The sequence below is a fragment of the Condylostylus longicornis genome, unplaced genomic scaffold, assembly GCF_029603195.1.
Source record: "Condylostylus longicornis isolate FDR11 unplaced genomic scaffold, ASM2960319v2 ptg000135l, whole genome shotgun sequence".
Classification (NCBI taxonomy): domain Eukaryota; kingdom Metazoa; phylum Arthropoda; class Insecta; order Diptera; family Dolichopodidae; genus Condylostylus; species Condylostylus longicornis.
In genome coordinates this window covers 16564761-16587796 of record NW_026578103.1, presented here as the reverse complement: position 1 = coordinate 16587796, position 23036 = coordinate 16564761, and the positions used below count along the sequence as shown (strand labels likewise).

The 23036-nt window shown below is 23.4% G+C and overlaps 2 protein-coding genes across 2 annotated transcripts; one reads left to right on the top strand and one right to left on the bottom strand.

The window, feature by feature from the left end:
* Nucleotides 1-579: 579 nt before the first annotated feature.
* LOC129615347 (mitochondrial basic amino acids transporter) lies at nucleotides 580-9575 on the bottom strand. The gene is made up of 4 exons (XM_055530499.1): nucleotides 9435-9575; nucleotides 2267-2385; nucleotides 1576-2037; nucleotides 580-1491 (listed from the first exon to the last, which is right to left on the bottom strand). The coding sequence occupies exons 2-4, from the start codon at nucleotides 2298-2300 to the stop codon at nucleotides 941-943; spliced, it is 1047 nt and encodes a 348-aa protein (XP_055386474.1). The 5' UTR covers nucleotides 2301-2385; nucleotides 9435-9575; the 3' UTR covers nucleotides 580-940.
* Nucleotides 4862-23015, top strand: LOC129615235 (coiled-coil domain-containing protein 40). The gene is made up of 7 exons (XM_055530354.1): nucleotides 4862-4907; nucleotides 19650-20466; nucleotides 20591-20733; nucleotides 20795-21354; nucleotides 21438-21582; nucleotides 21737-21945; nucleotides 22098-23015. Exons 1-7 carry the CDS (start codon nucleotides 4862-4864, stop codon nucleotides 22893-22895), a joined length of 2718 nt encoding a protein of 905 aa, XP_055386329.1. The 3' UTR covers nucleotides 22896-23015.
* The last annotated feature ends 21 nt before the right edge of the window (nucleotides 23016-23036 follow it).

Here is a 23036-nt window from a genome sequence, read left to right as displayed (position 1 = left end):
AATTTTAAATTAAAAAAAAAAGAAATTTCATGAGGCAGCGACAAAATTTAAGCTAAAGGTATGCGCAACATTTCTGACATTTCTTTATTACAGAGTGAATTTTCGAACGCAATTTCTTACAGCCAGTAATTTCCGAACGATCTATATTTGCAGTGTATGTAGCGTGAATTTTTGAACGTACTACAAGCTAGAACTATTCTAGCACTAAATAAACGAAAACCATGAAAAAAGTTGATTTACTAAATTTTCCTTTTATCGACAATGTGTCAGGACCAACTGAAAGAACTAGTAACTACAAAAATTAATTATGAAATAACTCGTTCTTTAAATTATTCGGACATAATTATTAAATTTGTTGACATGATTAAATTTCAGGGCCTCTAAATTTCTGTTGCCGCAGACCTTGTATTTTCTCTGAAAGTCACTGATTATATGCATTGTAAATTGTTTAATGTTAATTATGGTAAATTTACAAAACAGAATTTTTTAACCACATCTGTCTTATTTAGAGGTATTGTATTTAATCAGCCTACTTTACACCCTACCTTCAGTCACTTAAAACGAATCAAATCTTCGGCATTACTTTGTACTACTTCATTTTATTTTTAATAAATATAAATATAATAACAGTAACATATAAAAATCTTCATAAAATTATCAAAATATAATTTTGAGTATTTTTTTCTTTAAATTTACTTTTATATCCTATGTGTTAATCCTCCTAACATAAATCTTAAAAATAATATTTAAAAATATACACTTGGTTTGCATGCGTACTTTGTACATAATCTCACTTAAATTATCATTTTCTTTTAGAAAAATTTCATTTTTCTTTTTCTTTATATAAATATATCTCTATATAGCTATATTAATTTTATTTTACACACTATTTAAACATAATTTTCTTTTGATTTTTAATTTCTACTCTTATAATTAAAAATTAATTCAATTCTCTATTTTCATTAACCAACTCAATGATTTCTGTATCACAAACTGCTTCACTAAAAGCTCCAAGAAATACCATACATCGTATGAAATTTCTTTTTCGTTTGTGTTCAATTTCTTGATGGTATGCATTATAATGGCTTGGATAACCGATTGGTGTTGAACCGACACCAATAGCTAATGGTTCTACTGGATGAATATCGAAATTTAAATTGACTTTCTGTGCCATACGCATAATCCAAGCAACAACAAAAAAGCATGCAGCATTCATTGGAAATGCTCTCAACAAAGTTGATGCTAATCCTCGACAATAAAATGAATATCCTTCAGCTTGATATCCCTTTCTAATACAATCAAATAATCCATTATATTTTAATGTACCATTCATACCATCAGCTTGTAATGCTGATTTTACAACATCAATCGGAAATGTTAACATCCATGATACAGTACCAGCTAAACCACCAGCCATTAATGTACGAAAAGCTGATGGATTTTCTGATTTTCCCATCATTAATTCATATGAGACGAAATAGCTTGCAAAACCTTAAATATAAAAAAAATTAAATTAATTACAAAACAAAATCCCTTATCGGTTTATAATAGCAGCCTAATGAAATTTATGCTTACCAGGAACATCTCTCATTGCTGTAATACCCAATCCTCTATAAACTCCTCTTATACCTTCAGTTTTTCGGATATATTTTAAACATTGTAAAGGTCCTTTATGTTTTATAGCTCCGGCAACATCAGCTTGTAATTGAATTCGTGTTTTTGCTAATTCCATTGGAGAACATACTAAACTTTGAATTAAACCAGCTAATGAACCAGCTATAAAATGCGATTTCAATGATTCAGGATTATTTGAATTTCTTTGAACATTTCCGTAAACACCGAATACAATAGCATTGACAAGAGCAACACCTGATAAAGGACTTGTTATACCACGATATAAACCTCCAAATGAATCTTTGGCAACAATTTTCTTGAAACAATCAAATGTTCCACTGTATAATGGTCGTTTCGCATCCTGTGTTTGAAGATGAACTTTAACTGTATCGAATGGATGACCAACAAGAACACCAGCACAACCTGGAATTTTTTGAAACTACATTAAGATATTTAATAGTCTATAAGTTTTTCAAATGTTTTGTAGAACAATAAAAATTGAAAATTTAGTTTTTAAGGAAACCTTTATGTTCTATTTCGAAAAAATACTGTATAAGTTAAAAGTTTCTTAACGTTTACATATACAGGTTTCTAAAACATATTTTCAATAATTAATTTAAAATATTATCCAAAAATAATTCGTGATAGATACCTCCCAAACAGCCAGCTACAAAATCTAGAGCCATTGAATAATTCTTGGCAATTCAATTTCCACTTACAATAAATTATTAAAAATTTTGTCTTTTTATTTCTCAATGATTAACAATAACACTGAAAATAAAAATAGAAATTAATTTAAATAAATATATTTGATAATTTGCTAAAATATAATTAAAATATATTGCTAAAAATTTCAAGAATAAAGGTTAAAAATTATTATTAGAAAAATCTAATGTGTAGTACAAATTATTATGAAAGTACTTGTATGAAATGAAAATTTTGAAGGTCTTTTTGTCAGACAAAATTCTGATATCACGTTTTGAATTCATTTTTGATTTCCCTCGAATAAAAGGCCTTGTGATGTTAACATTGACATCTTTATGTGCTCTAAATTTGTATTCTATTCGACGAAATACAAGCTGTTTCCAAAATAATGAAAATTATTCGGTTTATTCATCCAAATTCTTTTTATAGAAGATTTCATTGAATTTTAAATTTTGTTAAATCAAATATAAATTTATAATTCTGAATGAAATTTTGGAATATACAGAATGTTAAAGCAATAGGTGGCTTTAAGTATACAAAGATTTTCCGTTGAATTATTATGGTACAAAAAAAATACTATGCATTTCGTTTGCGGGAAAAAATTTATTTTATATTCAAATATGCAAAGACATAATACAATTTTACTGATTTAAGCACAATTTGAACAGCAAATATTTTAAGTTTGTGATTATATAATTAAATATTTCGTATATAAGGTTAATAACTATTAAAAGTTTTAAAAAATATTAAGCCCAAATCCTAAAATCCATTTAAAGTTTATATTGTATGAGATTTCTAAATAATCTTTCCAAACTTGAAAAAAAATTTCAATTTCTTCCAATTGCAATATTTACATGAATCTGTTGAACAAATAAAATGTTCTAATTTTCATACAAGCTCCCAATTAACCTAATTAAATGCCCTAATTTTTTCTGATCTTAACAATATTGCATTAACACTTCCCTGTTATAATTTCTAACTATGTCAATAATTCTAACTTTTCATATTTTAATACGTATTAAGCTGCTAAAGAAAATTTTCTCAATTTTACAAACTACAATTCCAATCTTAGTAATCTGATTTTTTTTTTTACATTTATCTTGCCCACAATATGTGACACAAAATATATGTTTGTATGTACTTTGAACTTTTTATTAAATTATTACAATTATTACATATATGTAGTTCTATACACAATTTATATATTTAAAATCTAGCACAAATTTCATTTTCCAAAGCTTTTTTTTTTCTTTCTTCAACTCCTCGCTCACATATAATTTATAGTACATACATGAGTATATAACAAGATTTTGAATGTAATTAATTGCCAATCCACTTAAATGAGTAATAAATTTTAATATTATAAATCTAATTTATATAATAGTAATTATATATGAAGTACATATAATATTTTTAAAATATTCTATAATAATTATAGTTTCGAGATTAAAAAAAAATCAAGTGGCATCATTTATAACCGTATTAAATAATTTCGCATTTTATTTGAATTCTGGGTTTTTTTTTTCGTTCTATTGAAGAAAACTTTCTTATCACAAGAAAACAAAAAAAAAAAACAAAATCGCAGCACCAGACAGCGGTCGCGTTCACTAGCTATATAGATATTTGAATTTACAATACACTTCATATAATAATTATGGTGTACACGTGAATTTTTATGTGATTGAATTTTCTTAAAAGTTTTTTATATTTTCATATTCTCTACATATGTATATAAAGGTTTCCCAATAGAAGAAGGTTATATTTTGCTTATTATTATTATTTTTTGCTTTTTTTTTCTGTTTCATGAATTAAGAATCTTAAAACACTTTACTATTTTTACTATATAAAACGAAAAAAAATAACGACATACTGATTACACATAATTTCTTCTATCGTAATACTTTTATAATTGTATAATTAAAGTGCTAATGACTTTTTGATAAGCGAATAATTTTTTTTTTATAAATTTTATTTTAAAATTTTAATCAATTAAATTATTGTGAACTAGTTTAATCAGAGAAAATTTATATTGTAACTAAAATGTTAATTGAAGAATTAATTCGAATGAGTTTACTACTACAATAAAGGAGATTGAAAATTTAGATTTTAAAAAAAAAGATGTTATGCGCCAGATGCACTCTGAATTATTATTGGATTTTCAATTGAACAAAAGTTAAAAACAGAAAAGTAGAAAAAAAAATTATTTGTATAAAAAGTAATTGATAATTTTATGGAAAAATAAAAAATAAATTTTCCCTTCAAGGAATTTTCCAGTTCTTAATTTACTATATTAAGGCAAATAATTAATCCTTAATTAGAAGTTTCTTATCTTCTTTTAATATTTTCAAGAACTACAAATAATTGAGCAGTTATAATGTATTTTAGTAAATAAGTAATTGAAATATTAAGTATATTATTATAATTTCTTAGAAATTCTTAATTATTTAATTAAGTTTATATTGAAAATATCGAACAGAATATTCAAATCAATGAATTTTTAATCAATGAACAATATTTAGTTTACTTGGTTTAAACATAAACTATGGTCAAAAATATATGGGCTAAAATAATTGCTAAGAATAGATATGGTGTGTATCCTTACTAAATTAAAAATAATTAATAAAAATTAAATTCACATTTAATTTACTTGTTATGGTATTGTGTAACAAATTGTTTTAAAAAAACAGTAAGTTATTTGAATCAATACCTTTACCACTGCAATGACATAAAAAAAATATACACGTTTAATAATTATTAAGTGATTAAGGCCATTTCCGGTTAAATTCCTTTAACAATCAAATTAGAAATGAGGATTCTAAATACGAGGCTGTTTTATGCTTTTCTTGATTTATTTAAAAAGAAAAATAAAAATGTGATATCAGAATATGAGATTTTAGATCCAATTATTGCATGCTTAAAAGTTCAATTACATACACACAAATACTGAAATCACGAAATTAAACGCAAATTTTAATTCCTGTTATAATTTTTGAAAATTTTTTCGCGACATTTTCGTTTATCTTCCTTTAAATATATTATATAAATTATAGTAATTTAATAATTTATTGTTTTTTAACTTCAGACTTAATAATAATATTGTAAAAATATTTAATTATACGTAAATAAATTTAGGGCTTATCAAATAATTAAAAACAAAAAGTAAATGCTTAAAAATAAAAATAAAAAAACTGGTAATTAACCGGAATATGTTTAAAATGTCCATTTGATTGGCTCAATTTTATTGAAGGAAAGGGGTAACAAGTGGAAAAAGAAAATATTTTTGTACTTATTTAGTGTTTCATTAATGAAATGCATTTTTTCAAGTTCAATGAATATTCTGACATAATAATAAATTTTACAGATTAATGATAAATTATTTTATTAAAAGAAAATAGCGACAAAAAATAATCAAGTTTAAGTACACAAATTGATAACACAAAAAATATTGAATTCAGATTTGGAAAATTATGTATTTGGGTTTAAAATTTTTCTTTTACAAACTTCCTTTAGTTTATTTTACAAAATAAATTGAAATATCTAGCATAAAAATCTAATTTTTTTTATATTAATTGAATTTAATTTAATTTTTATTTATTACAAAAAAATAATTTTCAAAATTTTATAAACTAATGAAGCAGTGTTGTTACGTGAGTAAACAATACAGTAATATAGAATACAAAAATATTTTTGAATATTTTGTTGTTATTGAAAAATATTTCTAAGCAAAAGGTTCGCCTAAATTTATGCAATGTGTTTCAAAATATTCTAAGCACATTAGATTTGGAAATAATGCTTGTAATTAAATGTGTAAATATGTACGTATTTTTTGTTTCCGTAAGATTAAAGCAAGTTTCTTTAAGGCATTTAATAAACAAGAATTTATTTTGTTATCAGACGTTTGTTATAATTTCTAACTTGGATCTTTAGCATTAAATTGGCGCTATGATATAAAGTATAAAACATAAAAACCAAAAAGACGATACAAAACAAATCTGAGTTGCAATAAGTGATTTTCAGTCTTATAGGAAGGTAGGAAATAAATTAAGATTAGTAAGAAAATAACATAAAACAGTTAATATATAACAGTAATCCAAAAATAAGCTGTAATAAGCTACACTAGTTTAATATAGTTCTCAAATAGAATTTAAATTACAAAACAAATTATTTTTAAAAATAGTCTCGTAATATTGTGGTAAAAAAATAAACAACATAATTGACCTTACGTAATAATGTCGTCACAAACTTATTCCTATACCATTATCTGTAACATGCAACAACATTGCATTAAAAATTTCTACTAATTTGTTTGGGAAATTCTGTCAGAGACGAAACATTTAGAAGAAAAATTGATGAATAAAATATTACGTCAGTCACTATTTCATACATAATTGTACCGAACTCATATTAATTAGTAATATAGGATGACATGAGCATTTTTATACGATGAAGCTCAATACGGTTGAAAATATCAACGGAACGGATTGGTTACTTGAACCTAATATGCACATGATGAACGTGAACGAAATACTCGTAAATTGTTTGGTTGCATATACATAGATCATTTGCTTGTCTGTAATAATATTCGTTTAAGAATATGAAAATATAGAAAACCCAAAATTATAACAGGGCAACTTTAAATTTACTTCTGAAACAGAAAATCTGTTTTCTTTTATTTGCTCTTTTACTCTGCTTCGACTGTAATTAAAATCCCGAATATAAAGAGCTATTTATATTTAAAAATAATAAATATTTTATTATTATCAATTCACAATACATCTGTTGCAATAATTTTTAATAATTTATTTTTTTTTTTAAAATTCATTATCAAGATTCAAATATAAAATAAATGCGTAGCTTTTTTTTCCTTTTATTCAATATAAAATGCGAAGTATATCAGTCCAAAGTATAATTTTATTAAGAACCTTTTCATAATAAAAATAAAAAATATTTAATATTCAATATATTTGAATTATATATATATATATATATATATATATATTTATATATGAGCCGAAAATATTAAGTGCAAATATGATTAAAAAAATCATCAAATATTACAAAGTCAAGTGCTGCGATATTTTTCCATGCAATTTTATTGATTAAGTTCAGTATAAAACGATTGTAACGCCTTAGAGTCATCTAATATTCTAAATAATATAAAATTAATGTTAAATTTCAATAGCACATGTAAAAATACGACAGCTTTTTTAACTGAAATTAAGATTAGCGAGAATCAATTGAATTTTTTTTAATTCTTTTGAATTATTTGAAAATTTCCATCCTGTATGTTGTTGCCAAAATTATTTACTATGCATTTTTTGTTATATAAAATATTTTCAATATAACATAAATTCAATTTAATTCCACTTATTTGATTTTAGAGTGTTAAAATTCTTTGACATTGATTTAATTCTTAATCAATTATTAATCAATTCTTAATCAATTTATTAATCTATAGAGGAGACCATATAATATGGGCACAATACAAAATATTAAAGATATTCAAGATAACAAATTTATATAGTCAACATAATAGTAAACAACTCATAATTTAAGTATAGTATATAAGAGGTAATAGTCAAGGTTATAATTAAAATTAGACCCCCCATAAAATTTGATTAAAAATAAAAGAGTAAACTTCTAATCTAAATAAATTTCGATTAATTGAATATTATAACAAATAAGTATAAATATTATACGATTATTTTAACGTTTATAACAAATTTTCATATATTTATTCAAGTATACTTGAACAATTGCTTTGTCAAGTTGTATAAGTTTAGAATTAATTAAACGCCATTTTTGGAAATTGATAGTAGAACATTAAAAATTTTATTTTAATCATATTGTGCTGTTGGCCCCGCAATCTTCAACAATACAAACTATTAAACCTATATATTTAAAATTTTTACAAAATAAATATTAAAATTAAATAATAATTTTTTTTATATGGGCTTGGATACTGTCAACTATAATTTGTTTTTAGCTAAATGACGCTTCATTTTTTAAATTTTGTTTACTTTTCTTCAAGAGTTTAATCCCCTTAAATAGTAATTTAAAAGATTTATACCTATAAATTATATGATGAGGCTTTTAACTAAGATTTATTAATTATGATTACGTACTTGAGTTGGATTATATAGTATAAATATTTTTATTGAATTTTTATTAAACAACTATACGAATTATATATAGAAAACTAAGTACATTTAAAAAGAAAATATAATATCAAAAAGGAAATAAAAATCAATTATTTTAGTGCTGATAAATGCTGCCAAATGCAAGGTACCGAAAATGAATACCAAACTCAAATGAATCCTTAACATTATATCGAAAATTTGATATTGATCGTCTATCTGTTCGTACATATGTTCTATAATATACAATGCAGATACTTATTTTATTTAATTTTAGTTTTTCTCAAATTTTAAGCAGTTCGGGATAAGTTAGGAACATTAAATTTAAGTAAAATGAGAGTCTGGTATAAATTTCGTAAAATACTTAAATTTTATTTTTTCTCATTTAAAAATATAGAATAAAAGTTCTAAAGTATCAAAAATAACTAATGCAAAACTTCAAAGTATTCTTAAAACACGCGTATTATACAATTAACATTTATATGGGGCATTCCGAGCTCATTCCATTATCTGAATGGTTTCTTTAATTTTCATAAATGAATTTTTGTTAACTGTCATCGTACATTTATTCCAATAGAATACATTTCCATTTTTTGTAAAAACACACCATTTCACTATAGCTTGAAAATTTTCAATTTTCTCAAATAAGCAAATTTTGAGTTAAACCATAATGTTGAAGCAAACAAGCAAAATATTTATTTAACAAATTGGAAACAAATTAACACATGAGAAAGCTTTACTAATAAACTTAGTGATATGAAATGAAACAATTATATGATTCAAAGCTTTTATGCATAGCTTCTATATATAGAATATAGAATTCAGGATAAAAGAAAGTGAAACAAAAAAAAATTATATCTTAAATTACAAAATAATTGAAATTTAAGAAAAATTATTGTATACAAAAAAATTTAAAAGAAAAAAATAGTTAAGACTTAGAATTACAAAATTTCATTAAAAAAATAAAAAATTACTTACCTTAATATCAGTCTTTAGTATAGATCCTTAAACGGATTAAAAATATTTATTTTCTTTATTTTTTTTTTGTTTTATTATAACAAAAATATCGAATTATACGAAAGTATTAAATTAAAAATTTAAAATTAAAATTAATTTTTGAAAAATATTTCAAAGAACAAACAAAGATTTCATTAAAACGAAAAAAATTTTTATATAACCCAAATGCATAAAAATCGTCTTAAATTTTTTGTATTAAAAATTTTCATAATTTTTGAATTAAAATCGAAAAAAATTCTACAAAAATTATGAATTAAGTTTTTTTTCTTAATTAATTTTTTACAATAATTTGTTTAAATCAAATTTTAAATGTTTACATTAAAAACAAAATAATTTTCTATTTTTCTATTTAAATTTCAATTTCACACTTTTTATTTTGTATGTCTTTTTGAACCAATTAATTCCTTTGGACTGATCCGTTTTTGAATCGGATTCCCAGTAATAATCTAAAATATTAAGCTTTCCCACTCCGTTTTTATTTTTTCCCATTTGAAATTTTTATTTTCTTCTTTTTATATATTTTTGCGATTTTAAATTTCAAAAAAGAAAAATAAGAAAAGGAAGAAAAAGAAAAAAGTCGAATGATAACAATGATAAGAGAAAAATTTTGCGTGTTTTCTTTTTTTTTCTATTTTTTTTTTTGTTTTTTTTTTTGTTATGAATGGAAAAATATTTTATTTTATTTTAATTTTGAAATATTATTATATAAATACAATTTTTTTTATTTAATACCAATATAACTTTTAACAATAATTGCATATTCGCGCTTTTTAGCGAAACATGCAAATATTTCGCTATATTTAGCTAAAATATTTATAATAATTTATATGGCAACGCTGTGGTTTTAAATAAGAACAGCATATTATACTAGGTTGTTATACAGACTATTATACTAATATTATAACAATAAAGATTTTGGGGACTATGAAATTATTTTTAGAATACAAGAAGACCCAAGAGAAAAGAGAAAATTAACAAGTAAAATTATTTTATTAAATTTGAAAATTTAAATATAGGGTAAGACATTCTATATAGATAAGTGTAAATGTCTCCTTAGAAATTCTTAATCTTATTAAATTAATTCTTAATCTTAGTACAGATAAGTAGAGCTTATTGTTTTAAAAAAATTTAACAGAAGAGCAGCTGTAATAACTTATCACTGCTATTCTCCAATAAAATTGTAATAAAGTTTAATGTCATTATGAAAACTTGAAATAAATTAACCATTTTTTGGAATATATTAATTAAAATTATAATGTCGACTGGACCCATGAACAAGTAATTCGAAAGGGAATTTCAATTGTAAGCTTTTCTTGAATTATTAAGTAATTTTCTTTGAATATTTTGTATTACAAATTAAATACTAATATTGACCAATTTGAATATTTCAAAGTACTACAAATTAAACACCAAACACATGCATCTTTCTATTATACATACACATCATAGGATTTCGTATGCGCCTAAACTATAGTAACGAAAATTGAGTTTTTCTCTAGCAAATTGGAAAATTGAATTTTGTTTAAGCCCTATTATAGCAAACAGTTTTTCTAATATTAAAATAATGTAGTCTTAAATTATATTTTTATATTTTATCATATTATAATTTGAATAAGCTACAATTTTAAACAATAACTTATATACTAATCAAGTTCCTACATTGATATATAAAAAATTTAACCATATAGATTTTAATTAAATAAAAAAATTTGGATTTAATATAAAAGTTGGTTTTTTTGAAAGAGGTATAAGTCCATTTTTTCATATATTGAGATATGTAAGCGGTAAGCGTTTGAATCAATTTAAAAATATTGGCCATAATAACATAATATGTTTATTTTAGGTTTAAATAGAATTCTATTGAAATTGTGATTGTTACTGTTGAGAGAAGGTGTCTATAGCTTATCAAAATTACCATTAACATTGTCTTTTTAAAAAGCGGACTTATACTACTTTCAAAAAAAACCAGCCCAATTGTCTCTAATTAATTCCACTCGTTTTAATTACACAGTTTCGTAATAAATTCGACAAAATACAAAATCAGATCAAATAATTAATAACAAAAAATCTAATAATAAATTCAATGCAATCACCATTTCAGATTCTTAGGCTTGTATGTATGATATATGTGTGCGAATATAAAGAATTTAAAATATTTTGTTTGAGTGCATACACCAAGCAATTTGTTATATGAAATGTAAACATCCATCTATACCTACCCATATATACCAATAAATAATGAAACTTATCAAAAATTTCAAAATCATTATCTAATTAATTTTAATTTTTACAAAAAAAAAAAATTAAATTGATTTTTTTTTGTTTAAAATATTAGGCAAATGAACTTCAACATTATATTTATAGACGATTATAAGTAAAAGTAGAAGATCACATATAACATGATCAAATTTAAAACGCAAATATTATACTAAGTACAATAACACCCCCCTCCAAAAATTTTTCAACTTATTGGTTTATTTTTTTTTTTTTTTGTACTAAAGTTGTTCTTCAGCAACAACAATATTTGAACGTAGACAAAATTTCAATTTGCTATCGTTGTTATTTTTTTTTTGTTGTAGCAAAGAAACCATCATTATCCTTGACGTCATGCAGAAAAAAAAAAATTTTTATAGTTTTGTCTATTTTTGTACTTACTTGCATTGCTTTCAATATTATACGAAGAGACTAAATTTTTCAGCAATAGCAGCTTTGATCTAGAAACTGAAGACTTCACAACAACCAATAAAAGTGCGATTTTTTTTTATGAGATTCATTTTATGCTTGCTCTTTAATAGCTTCTATATATAACAAAATATATGAGAACAGCTGATTATCAATAATTATTGACGATTTTAAAAGTAATTTGAGGTTATCAAATAATAAAATTCTTTATTTTTTTTTCCTTCTCTCAAATATTTTATGTTTTGATTTCAAAAACAGGGGGTCAATCTTTCTAATGCTTTTATTGTACATATGCATATACATACATAACTGTTTATGTTAGTATACACATATATTATATGTTTTTTTTTAGTATACCGTTTATGCACAGTTATTTTTAAGAATATTGATGTCATCACATTTCCTCTGGTTTTTTTTTTTATAATAAAAATTTTTCAAATCATTATATACTACTAATTACGAATTATAATATTAAAATTTTGTTAAAGAAAATTGCGTAAATTAAAATTTATAGTTGATTAATTGCATATTACGCATAAATCATAATGAAAAACAAGTATACGTAAGAATCTAAGGATCGCAAATTTTTAACGTATACGTTATGAGTAAATTCTATCACGTTTTTATTAATTTCTTTTGCACACCATAATCCCACAGTTAGAAAGTATAGAATGTAATATAAAATTGGTTACAGCGATATATGTATACCATACTAAGTTACAAACAGATTAATGCTTAAGGTGTACATTAGACACGCAATGACCCATAAAACCATAGGCCACATTAAATATGTTTAAACAATTTCTTCCAAAATAAAAATTTTTTTGATTTTCGTATAAGCAAATTATTTTCTAACTTAATACTACATTGTTTATATGAAAAAAATTGAAAAAATGTTGAAAAAATGGTTTCACTCTGTTCGTCCATCCGGCCGACCGTTTCTGTTTCTGCCTATACGTAACTTCCACACACTTGAAGAAAGAAATCTTAAATTTTGTATACAAATAGATCTTTACTAGAAATTTAATTCCATGGAAGAAAAGTTTCACTTATCCCCCTTCCTACCCCCTCCACCACCCCTCCCCACCCGCTTAGCACTTTTATTGCCCGCAATAGAAACCACAAACATTTCATTTATTTTCACCCACATTCAAAAAGTCGGTTAAAATAACCCTTATCTAGAAATTGTTTTTTTTTTTCGTTTTCTTCTAGTTCTTCTATAAGTTGCAGAAATCTGAAATTTTAGCAAACCCTTGACATTAATAATAGATTTATTTCCCTTGAACAATTTTTTTTTTCAACTCCGAAAAATAACTCTGAAGGGTTTTGAAAATCTGTTAAGTTTGAGCTTTCAATTTCCGGAACTGCAAGATAATGGTAAATACCGCAACATCAAAGAATATAATTATTTATCATAACTCATTTAATTGACATTCGAATTTGACCATTCTTGTTAACACGCTTCTTTAAATTTTTTTTTTCATTCATCCTAAATATTAATTGAAATTGCTAGACAGTATAATAGATTATTGTTTAGAAAAAGTATTTTCACTTGTCCGAGGAGCTACTTCATAAACTAATGGTTTGATACTATTAAATTTAATAACATTTTTGAATTAGAACTCTATATATTCGCACAACATTACGTAACTAAACTATTTATTTATTTTAAAATCCACCCCTGGCAAAAAGTAAATAAAATTTTAGATCCAAATTAGTACTTTCAAGTACTTGAAAACCAGAGATTCAATACACTCAAATGAGAGTACAAACACTCAAATTTAATTTTTTTTCTTCGACTTAGAGTAGACCCAATTTCTTTTATTCAATAATAATAAAAAAAAAAAAAAAAAACATTTTTTTTTCAAGGTTTTTTCACTATTTATACAATATTTTTTTTTTTTTTTCAATTCATATCAAAATTATGTTTTGCCTCTATTTTATTTCTACTTTTTATTTTCAATTATTAGCCTATTGAATAATTATAAAATTATAAAATATACATATATACATATAAGTATAGAAAATTTTGAACTTTTTGCGCTAATAAGACGAACCCCCTTATCAGACGTAATTAAAAGAAAAAAAAAAACATTTTTAATGTATGCTTTTTGTTTTCATTTCTCGCCTTTTTTGCAAAAACAAAAAAAAAAATTGAATTTTTTTTTTTTAACTTAATAAAATGTAATGACAGTAAGCATCACGTTCTTAGTGCCGGATTGAAGATAACCAATAGCCATACAATACATGTATATATTTGTACGGTGTTAAGTATGTATATGGAAGCTATTTAGCTACTTATTTTGAGAGCTGATAAAATTATTTAATAACGTTTCTTTTTTTTTTTATTTTTCTATTTCAAATAAATTATTTTGAATAGATTATTCTAAGTATTGTTTATTAGTATATAGGTTTGTACATATTTTAATAATATGTGATTGTATACATATATTTAATAAAGTAAAAATATTAGTAAATGTGTGATTATTTTAATTTATGAATGACTAATTGATATTTAATTTTAGAATTTATTTGTTTTTATTTCTTCTTATTTTTTTTTCCATTTATTATATTAATATTGTATATACATACGTATAAACATTATAATAATTATTTTATAAAATTTTTTCATTATAACTTTTTTTTTCAAAAAAAAAAAAACAAAGTACTACAATAAATTCTCTTTTAATATAATATTTGGACCCCAACGAAGAAAAATTTTGAAATGAATCTATATGAATAATAAATTAAAATATTAATTTCATAATTCTTTTAAATAATTTTGATTAATTAAAATCAATTTTTTAAGTAAATGCTGTATAATTGGTGTACTAAAGTTGGATGCACTGCAATGTACTCAACTGTTGCCCTATATATATATATGTATACAAAATATTATTGATTATTCTGAAAGTGGAAATATTTTATTCGGAAATTGTTTTAATTCCACAAAATATTTTTTCCGAAAACTCTGACATATATTTCTAGTATAAATAAAATAATATTGGTAAAAAAACATTTAAACTACAAAATTTTCTCAATTTATTTTTAAAACAATAACTAATGCAAATTTCTTCATACAATTTATTAAAAAATATTTCTACCCGAACTGGGCTCGAATCAGTGACCTACTGCTTTCTAGGCAAATACTCTACCAATTAGGCCAGAGAGGTATGTAGAAATTACCGGCACATTATTCTTCATATTGCTTTATACTGCAATCTTCATGATTATTAAGTATTATTTACATGAGATGCTACATGCAATCATCTATTTGAAACACACAAACACAAGAACATATAAATTTGTATTAAAAACTATTAAATGTATTACTTAATAAACTTAATAGCAAAAATAATAATAAGAGAGTTACAAATATAAATTACAAAATATTTAGCTATATATATAAATATTTTTAACAATTACAATTTTAATCTTCCTTTATGATATTTCGTCTCCAAATTTGTCTGCGCCTTTCTTTTTTTAATTATTTATATACTACAAAAAAAAAAGCAAATTAAATTAACAAAATTATATGGAAAATAACCAATTATTAAGAAAAAAAATATATAGAATTTTGATATTTAAGAACAATAGTTACCATCATAGCCATCTTACTACATTGAAGCCCCTAAATGTATTCTAAATTTTATATTTTACAAAATATGTAAAAATTTTATTCAGATAAGTTTTTACCTTATATATTCGAAATTAGATAAAATTCCATACTGATAGATTTATTCGTAAAACACCTTTTTTCAAATAATTTATGAAAATAATTTCGAAAGGCAAAAATTATTAAAAATTTTATCAGCGCTTTATTTTATAAAGAGCTACAATTAATAACACCACACCATTATAATTATCTGTAATCCGGCACCGAGAACGTGATGAAAAGCTTTAATATTTTTATATGCTTATATTCAAACATACATATATGTAAGTATATCATGAATTCGCGAATATACGAAGAATTGAGCCTTAATATTTTAGAAAATAAAAGAAAATAAAAAAAAAACAAAAAAATATTTGAATGACACGTTAAAGTGTTAGAATTTTTTTTTTTTCAAATATACAACAATAAAAATAATAAAGAAATTAACGTTTTTTTAAAAATTAAAGCAACATAACAAATTTACAAATATATATTGTATATATGTATACTATTATATTCAATAAATTAGCAAATTCATAATTAGCGAATTATAAAAACAATATTAAAATATTTTTTTTTTTTTATGAATTATGCAATCATAATTCATCTTCTTTTTAAATTCAACTTGAAAATAAATGAATTTATTTTATGTGTTTTAGAATTTTGTTTTTATATTTATATTTGATTATAGGTCACCTATATTTAGAAAAATAGAAAATTCTTTATATTCAGTTCTTTAGAATGAAACTCTTAATACGTGTGCATTTTGCAATTGAATTTTAATTATTACCCTTTATAATATATTTAAAATGTAGTCACAATTTTAATAAAATAATCTTTTATATTTCACATTTTTAATAATATTATATATAACAGTTAATTGAAATATTTTAACATTATTGAATTGTAATATTCTGTTTACATATTGCAATTAAAGAATAATTTTTTAAGAATCTATAATAGAAATTCTTAAAACATATTTACCACTTTTCTAATTCTTAAAAATTTTTCTTGTTGAATTTTTATTTGAAAAATTATATCATATTATAATAGATTTCTTATGAGTAGTGCTATATGTGATTTGTATATAAGAAAGAACTTAAAATTCTGATGAAATTTTAAATTGAAATTTCAACAAAAATTTTCTCTTTCTAGAAAATTATAGATCTAAGCATAATTCATGAAATTTTGAACTTTGAAGTTATTTTTTTCTAAATTTCTGAATTTAGTTTGCGAGGAATATAACTCATTTCACCCCCTGGGAATACGTGTATTCATATGTATATATACATATGTATATATAAAATACGAATATGCAATTCGAACTAATTATGTTTATTATTCGAATAAAATGTTTATGAAATCAATTATGAATTGACTATTTAGAATTTTTAATTCTAAAACTTTTTTAAAGGGAAAACAAAGGTCTATTTGTAAAGATTTAATTCTAGTATAAATAATAACAAATATTAGTGTATTTTAAATAAATAAAATTAAATAAAAATAAACTAAATGATTCTTATATTTAGTTACCGCAACAAATATGCAACATCATTCAGTGCATATATATACATATTGTATATATATATATATATACGTATAGAGTCAAAAACTCAAGAAATATATAACAACATAACCATGCCCATATATAATAACCTAATATAATATAACAATTTCGACTAATATATTTTAAAACTCAAGAATTTTAAAGGTGATAATTTTACAACATAATAATTAATTTATTATAGAATTTTAAAAATAATGTTAATAAAGGTTATCTTAATACAAATAAATTTTTTTTACTATACCATAAATATATAATATAAAAATCATCTTAAGACCATCATTAAAATTGTCTACAAAATATTGAAGGGAAAATTTTTAATAAAAATATTTAAATTCCACATATAATAATGATATTTACCTCCTTTTTTTTATTATTATTATTTAAAAAATATATTATTAATTTGCACAACTACAAACATTCAATATGACAAGCCTCTGTTCTTTAAATAATTTCAATTATAATACAAAAGTACAATTCTTATCAATTTATTGAAAAAAAAAAATTTTTTTTTTTCTATATTAATAAAATTAACAAATCGATGTACAAATAAAAAAAAAAAACAATGCATAAGAAAACAAACATATTGTAAATTAAATAGAAATATAAGGAAAAAAAAAATAAAAGGAAGAAAAAAAAAACGTAAAATACTTATAGCATCACGTTTTGAGTGCCGGATTACAGATAAGCCAATTATTCTCTGTTACGTTCAACTACTGATAAATACATACATACATACGTATTTATATTACGAAAGTCAAAATATTTTTTAAAAAAATAAATTTATTATAGATTTATGTTTGTACATTATGTTTTTGTTATTTGTAAATATGGTACTGAATACCGTTATTTGAATATGAAGGAAATTTTATGTAAAATTAAAAACTGTTATAAAAATAAATATATACGTATTTATTAAATTATATAAACGATTAGTTGTTTTTTTTTTTTAAATGTAGGTTTAAATAAAAATATTAATATAGAATTAATTATATTATATAATTACGCCTATTCAAACATAAGTACATATGTTTATATAAGCTTTACTCATTTAAACTTGTTTTGAATTTATGTGACAAGTTTAGCTACGATCATATTATTTAAGTAATATTATTAAATATTTACCTTATATATAGATCTTATATTTTTGGGTACTTTTAAAAATATTCTAATTAATGATGATCATATATAATAACAAAAGATTTGATATGTGATTCGTTTCACGGCAAAACAAACTAAAAGGTTATTATAAGCAAAAAACAAACTAAAAAGGAACTTTGCTAAACGAAACTTAATAGTTTAGTAACATATACTATAAATGATTATTCATTTATGTTATATATATTAGAAAGATAGAGCGATTTTGAGTTTTTTCATGATCACTATATAGTAACTTGCAAAGCGGAGAGTGAAAACTTGCTTTCTTTACGTATAGAAAAGGACGATCAACAATCGGTTGTGCGAGTGCGAGGAGATAGTTCACCTGCGACTGAGATATTTCCATAGGGCGGAAATCTCACGCCTTACCATTGATGTAGTTTGTCAATATTTTATTTAGGACTGACATAGGCGCGGATAAGAATCACAAAACTTCTAATTGTGCTAAACAGTCCGTTAATTCTTAGAATCTGAGAAATTTGTGAGAAATAAGCTGGACAAGAATGAAATTCGTGAGAATTCGAGAGATATAAGCTGAATGTGTTTTTTCTATAAGACTATATAAAAAAAATTATAAACAGAATTATATAAAATTTAAATGTTCAAATTTTACAACACCTTGACAACACTTCACTATTTTAAGTGTAAATACACTTATTATGAAATTTACCTATTCTGATTAAATATAATTCTATTTTGCACATTGCAACATATTAAATTACAGACCTACTGTAAAATATTATTAGTAAACAAATGTAAAGTAATCATAGCTACCAAAGCAGTACCACAATAAATTTTGTACTATTACCACTATTACCAAGTGCCAATCTCTTAGGAATTCATTGTTGTTTATTAAAAGAAAACAAATTACGAATTCCTACTCATAATTACGCGTAATTTTATCAAAAATTATTATTCTTACTTTACCTGATATAAGAATAATTAAATGAAAAAATAAAACTTTTAGTATTTTTATCAAAATATTTTTTTTTTAAATTTTAGAAGGAATTAAATAAATTAATTTCGAATACCTAAAGTCTTAAAAAATAAATCAGAAAAAATAAAGAAATAAAAATGTCAGAAGAAATTAATAAATCAAAATCATTTGAATTCTTAGATGAGCATGAGGAACCGGTTAAAGAAATAGAAGATTTTCTTGAAATAACCTCTCAAACCGAAAGTGAAACATCTGAAGTTGAAAATACTGGAGTTTTACCTGAAGATCATCCATTACTTGAACGTTTCCAAAAAGCTCTTCGTGAACATTTATTACGAGTTGAATCACAGCTTAACAATGAAATATTTGATATTGAACAACAAATTAAATTGAAAAAAAAAGCCCATGAGGATGTTGGTTGCAAATTATATGATATGCAACAAGAAGTTAAAAAACAGAATGAGATACTTGAAGAAAGCTCAAAACAATTAAAAGAAATTCATGAAAAAAGGATTAAAGGTGAAGAAAATTTAATACCATTAAGAGCAGAATATGATGATAGATTAAAGTATCACAAGGAATTAAAAAAAGCTTATAATGAAAGAATGTTAGAATTAAGCCGATTACAAGCTCTCGAAGTAAATATTAAAAAATGGTCTGATGAAATTGAAGATGAAATAAGAGCTGCTAAACGTACTGTTAACAAAGATTCACAAGATCAAAGATTAAAAGCTGAAGAAAAACGTTCAATGGATTTAATATTATTTAATTTGGATGCTGAAATTAAAAAGAAAGAACAAGAATTAGAAGAAATTAATGAGCAAACTACTGAACAATTAAGAATTAATGAAGTTTTACAAAGTAGTTTTAGTGATGCATGCGCTGATTTAGATGCTCTTCAACATGAACATAAACGTTTAACAAATGCCTGGAATGAAGTTATCATCTCAATTCAACATCGTGACAAAATTTATTCTCAAAATAAAAAATTACTTGAGTAAGTTGTTATAAATTAAATGTATGTGTGCATGTAGGTACTAGAATTCGAAAATTATCAAAAATTAAGCAAAGGGTACATCAAATAATTATTCAACATTATTGTGAATTATTCTCATTTATAGAGCTGAAAAAGAGGCAGTTAAACTTGCTACCTTGAGCATAGAAGGATCTAAGAAAAATGCCTCCAAAGAAATGGAAACCAATGAACGATTAGAAGCCTTTAAAACTCGTTTAATAGAGGACAAAAAAAATCTTTCCCGTCATGGTAAGCATTAGAACTTTTTAATTCTTATCACTTATTTTTAATAATGTTATTCTTCAAACAGTTGAAAAAGAAAGTACAATATTGAAAGATCTTACATCAAAGCAGGAACAATTGAACGCTCTTATTGAACAAACTGATAATGATGTTACACTAGCTAAAGAGGAAGGAAATCATATCACTGTTCAACTTAAACGTATTCAAGATACTCTTGATAAAGAATATCGTACAAAACTTAAAATTGAAGAAGATGTACTTACTTTGGCTCAAGATCAGTTAACAACTGACATGGCAACCGAGTATAGAATGAAAATTTTAAGAGAAAATCAATCTAAACGACGTCAACTTGAATTAGCTCTATCTAATACCGAAAAAAATCTTTCAGTTGGTTTACTAAATTTAGAAAAATTCAAAGGAATATTGGGTAAACTTAAAGATGAAAATGATACCTTATTAAAAATTTATAATCAACTGAATCAGCAAAATGAAGACTATGAAAATGAAATTAAAGAGCTTCAAAAATCAAGTAATTTAAAATTGAAACAAATCGATAATTTGAATAGAAAATTAGAAAGATTATTAAAAGAAACCCAGGGTGAGGAAATCAGCCCAACTGAAATGAAAGTAAGTAATTAATTACTCATTATTTACTTCTAGAATCAAAAAATATGCTACATACATACATATTTCGTTTAATTTTATTTTAGATCAAGGAATTGGAAGCTCAAATCCGTGAAACAATTATTGAAACTGAGAAAGCTCAGAAATTTTGGTTAATGTTGCAAGGCCTTTCAGTTAATTTATCAACAAAACGTTCTGCCCAACTAAATGAAATCCAAATGATTAGAAGGCGTAAGTTTATCCAAATTATACATACATATAAATACATATTTACATACATATGTACATATGTTTGTTTGCATACATTGATTCAAATCAAATTTATCCAAACTTAATTAATGTGGCTAATTACCCATATTTTATTATTTTAATTAATAAATTGCAGAAATTATGATAAACAATCAAAAATCATTGAAGGTTGATAATAGTATTGTGGAGCTCGAAAATCAGAATCGTGAAATTCAAAGAAATATTAAATCATTTCGAACAAAAATTGAATTACTCGGGAAAAAATGTCAAGAGAAAAAGAAAACTCATAATGCTAATGAAGAAACGTGCGAAACTTTACAAGCTGATTTTATGGAACGCTTAAGAGTAATTAAAATTAGATATAATATGTGTCTACTTTTAGTCTAAATATAATTTGCAATGCCTATTTTTCATATTATTATCTTGGAAAAACATATGTACCTACATACATATATTATTTTACATTTGTATAAAAAAATTTTATTTTTATTTGGAAGGTACAAGAAATGGAAGTTTTACGAATTGAGCAAGAAATCAAAGAAGTATTTGCTGAAATAGAACTCTTTAAAGAACAAATATTAGAAAAAAATCGTGAAGCTTTAGCATGGGAAGCGAAATATAAATTAATTGAAGAAACGTTACAATGGAAAAAATCTGAAAAACATCTAGAAAGTGAAATGAATCAAATGAAAGCCGAAGTACATCGTATGGAAGTTCGTTACAGTCAGTTAAAACGTATTCAAGAAAAACTTGTTACTGAGCTAGAATATTGTGTATTACATCGCGAAAAAATATTTGATAATGCCATGATCAGACAAAAAATGGATGGAACACAATCTAAAAGTCGATCAAACATCCAGCATAAATTGATAGAAATGAAAAACAAAATTAAATTAATTCAAATTGAGGCAATATCTGCCGAAAAAAAGTTAAAAGAGTTAAATGAAGCTTTTGAATATTTAAAATTAGAAATAACAAATCGAAAAACTGAATATGATGAAGCAAAAGAACAAAACAAATTAATTATAAATGAATTAGAGCAATCAATGTTACTCAAATATCAAAATTTAGATAGCATTGTAAGAAAGCAGCAAAGAGCTAAAAAATATCGTGCTTTAATCACAATGAAACCAATACCAAAACTATCAAGAACTGAATCTGGACTTAACATGGAAAATCAAAAGCAACATGAAATAAATAATTCTTTGGTTCAAATAACACAAGCCCTAATTGCTGATTTTCCAGCTAAGACATTTTTGTTAACTCGAATACTGCAAACATTAAAGGATGACTAAACTTCTTTGCAAAATTGTTAATTGCAGTTTTTGAATTTAGAAGCACATTGAAATAATCTTTTCATGAATACACGATTTTCTACCACAGTTTTCGAAATTTGCACAGTATGACGAATTCGTTTTTCAACACAGTCCTTTAAA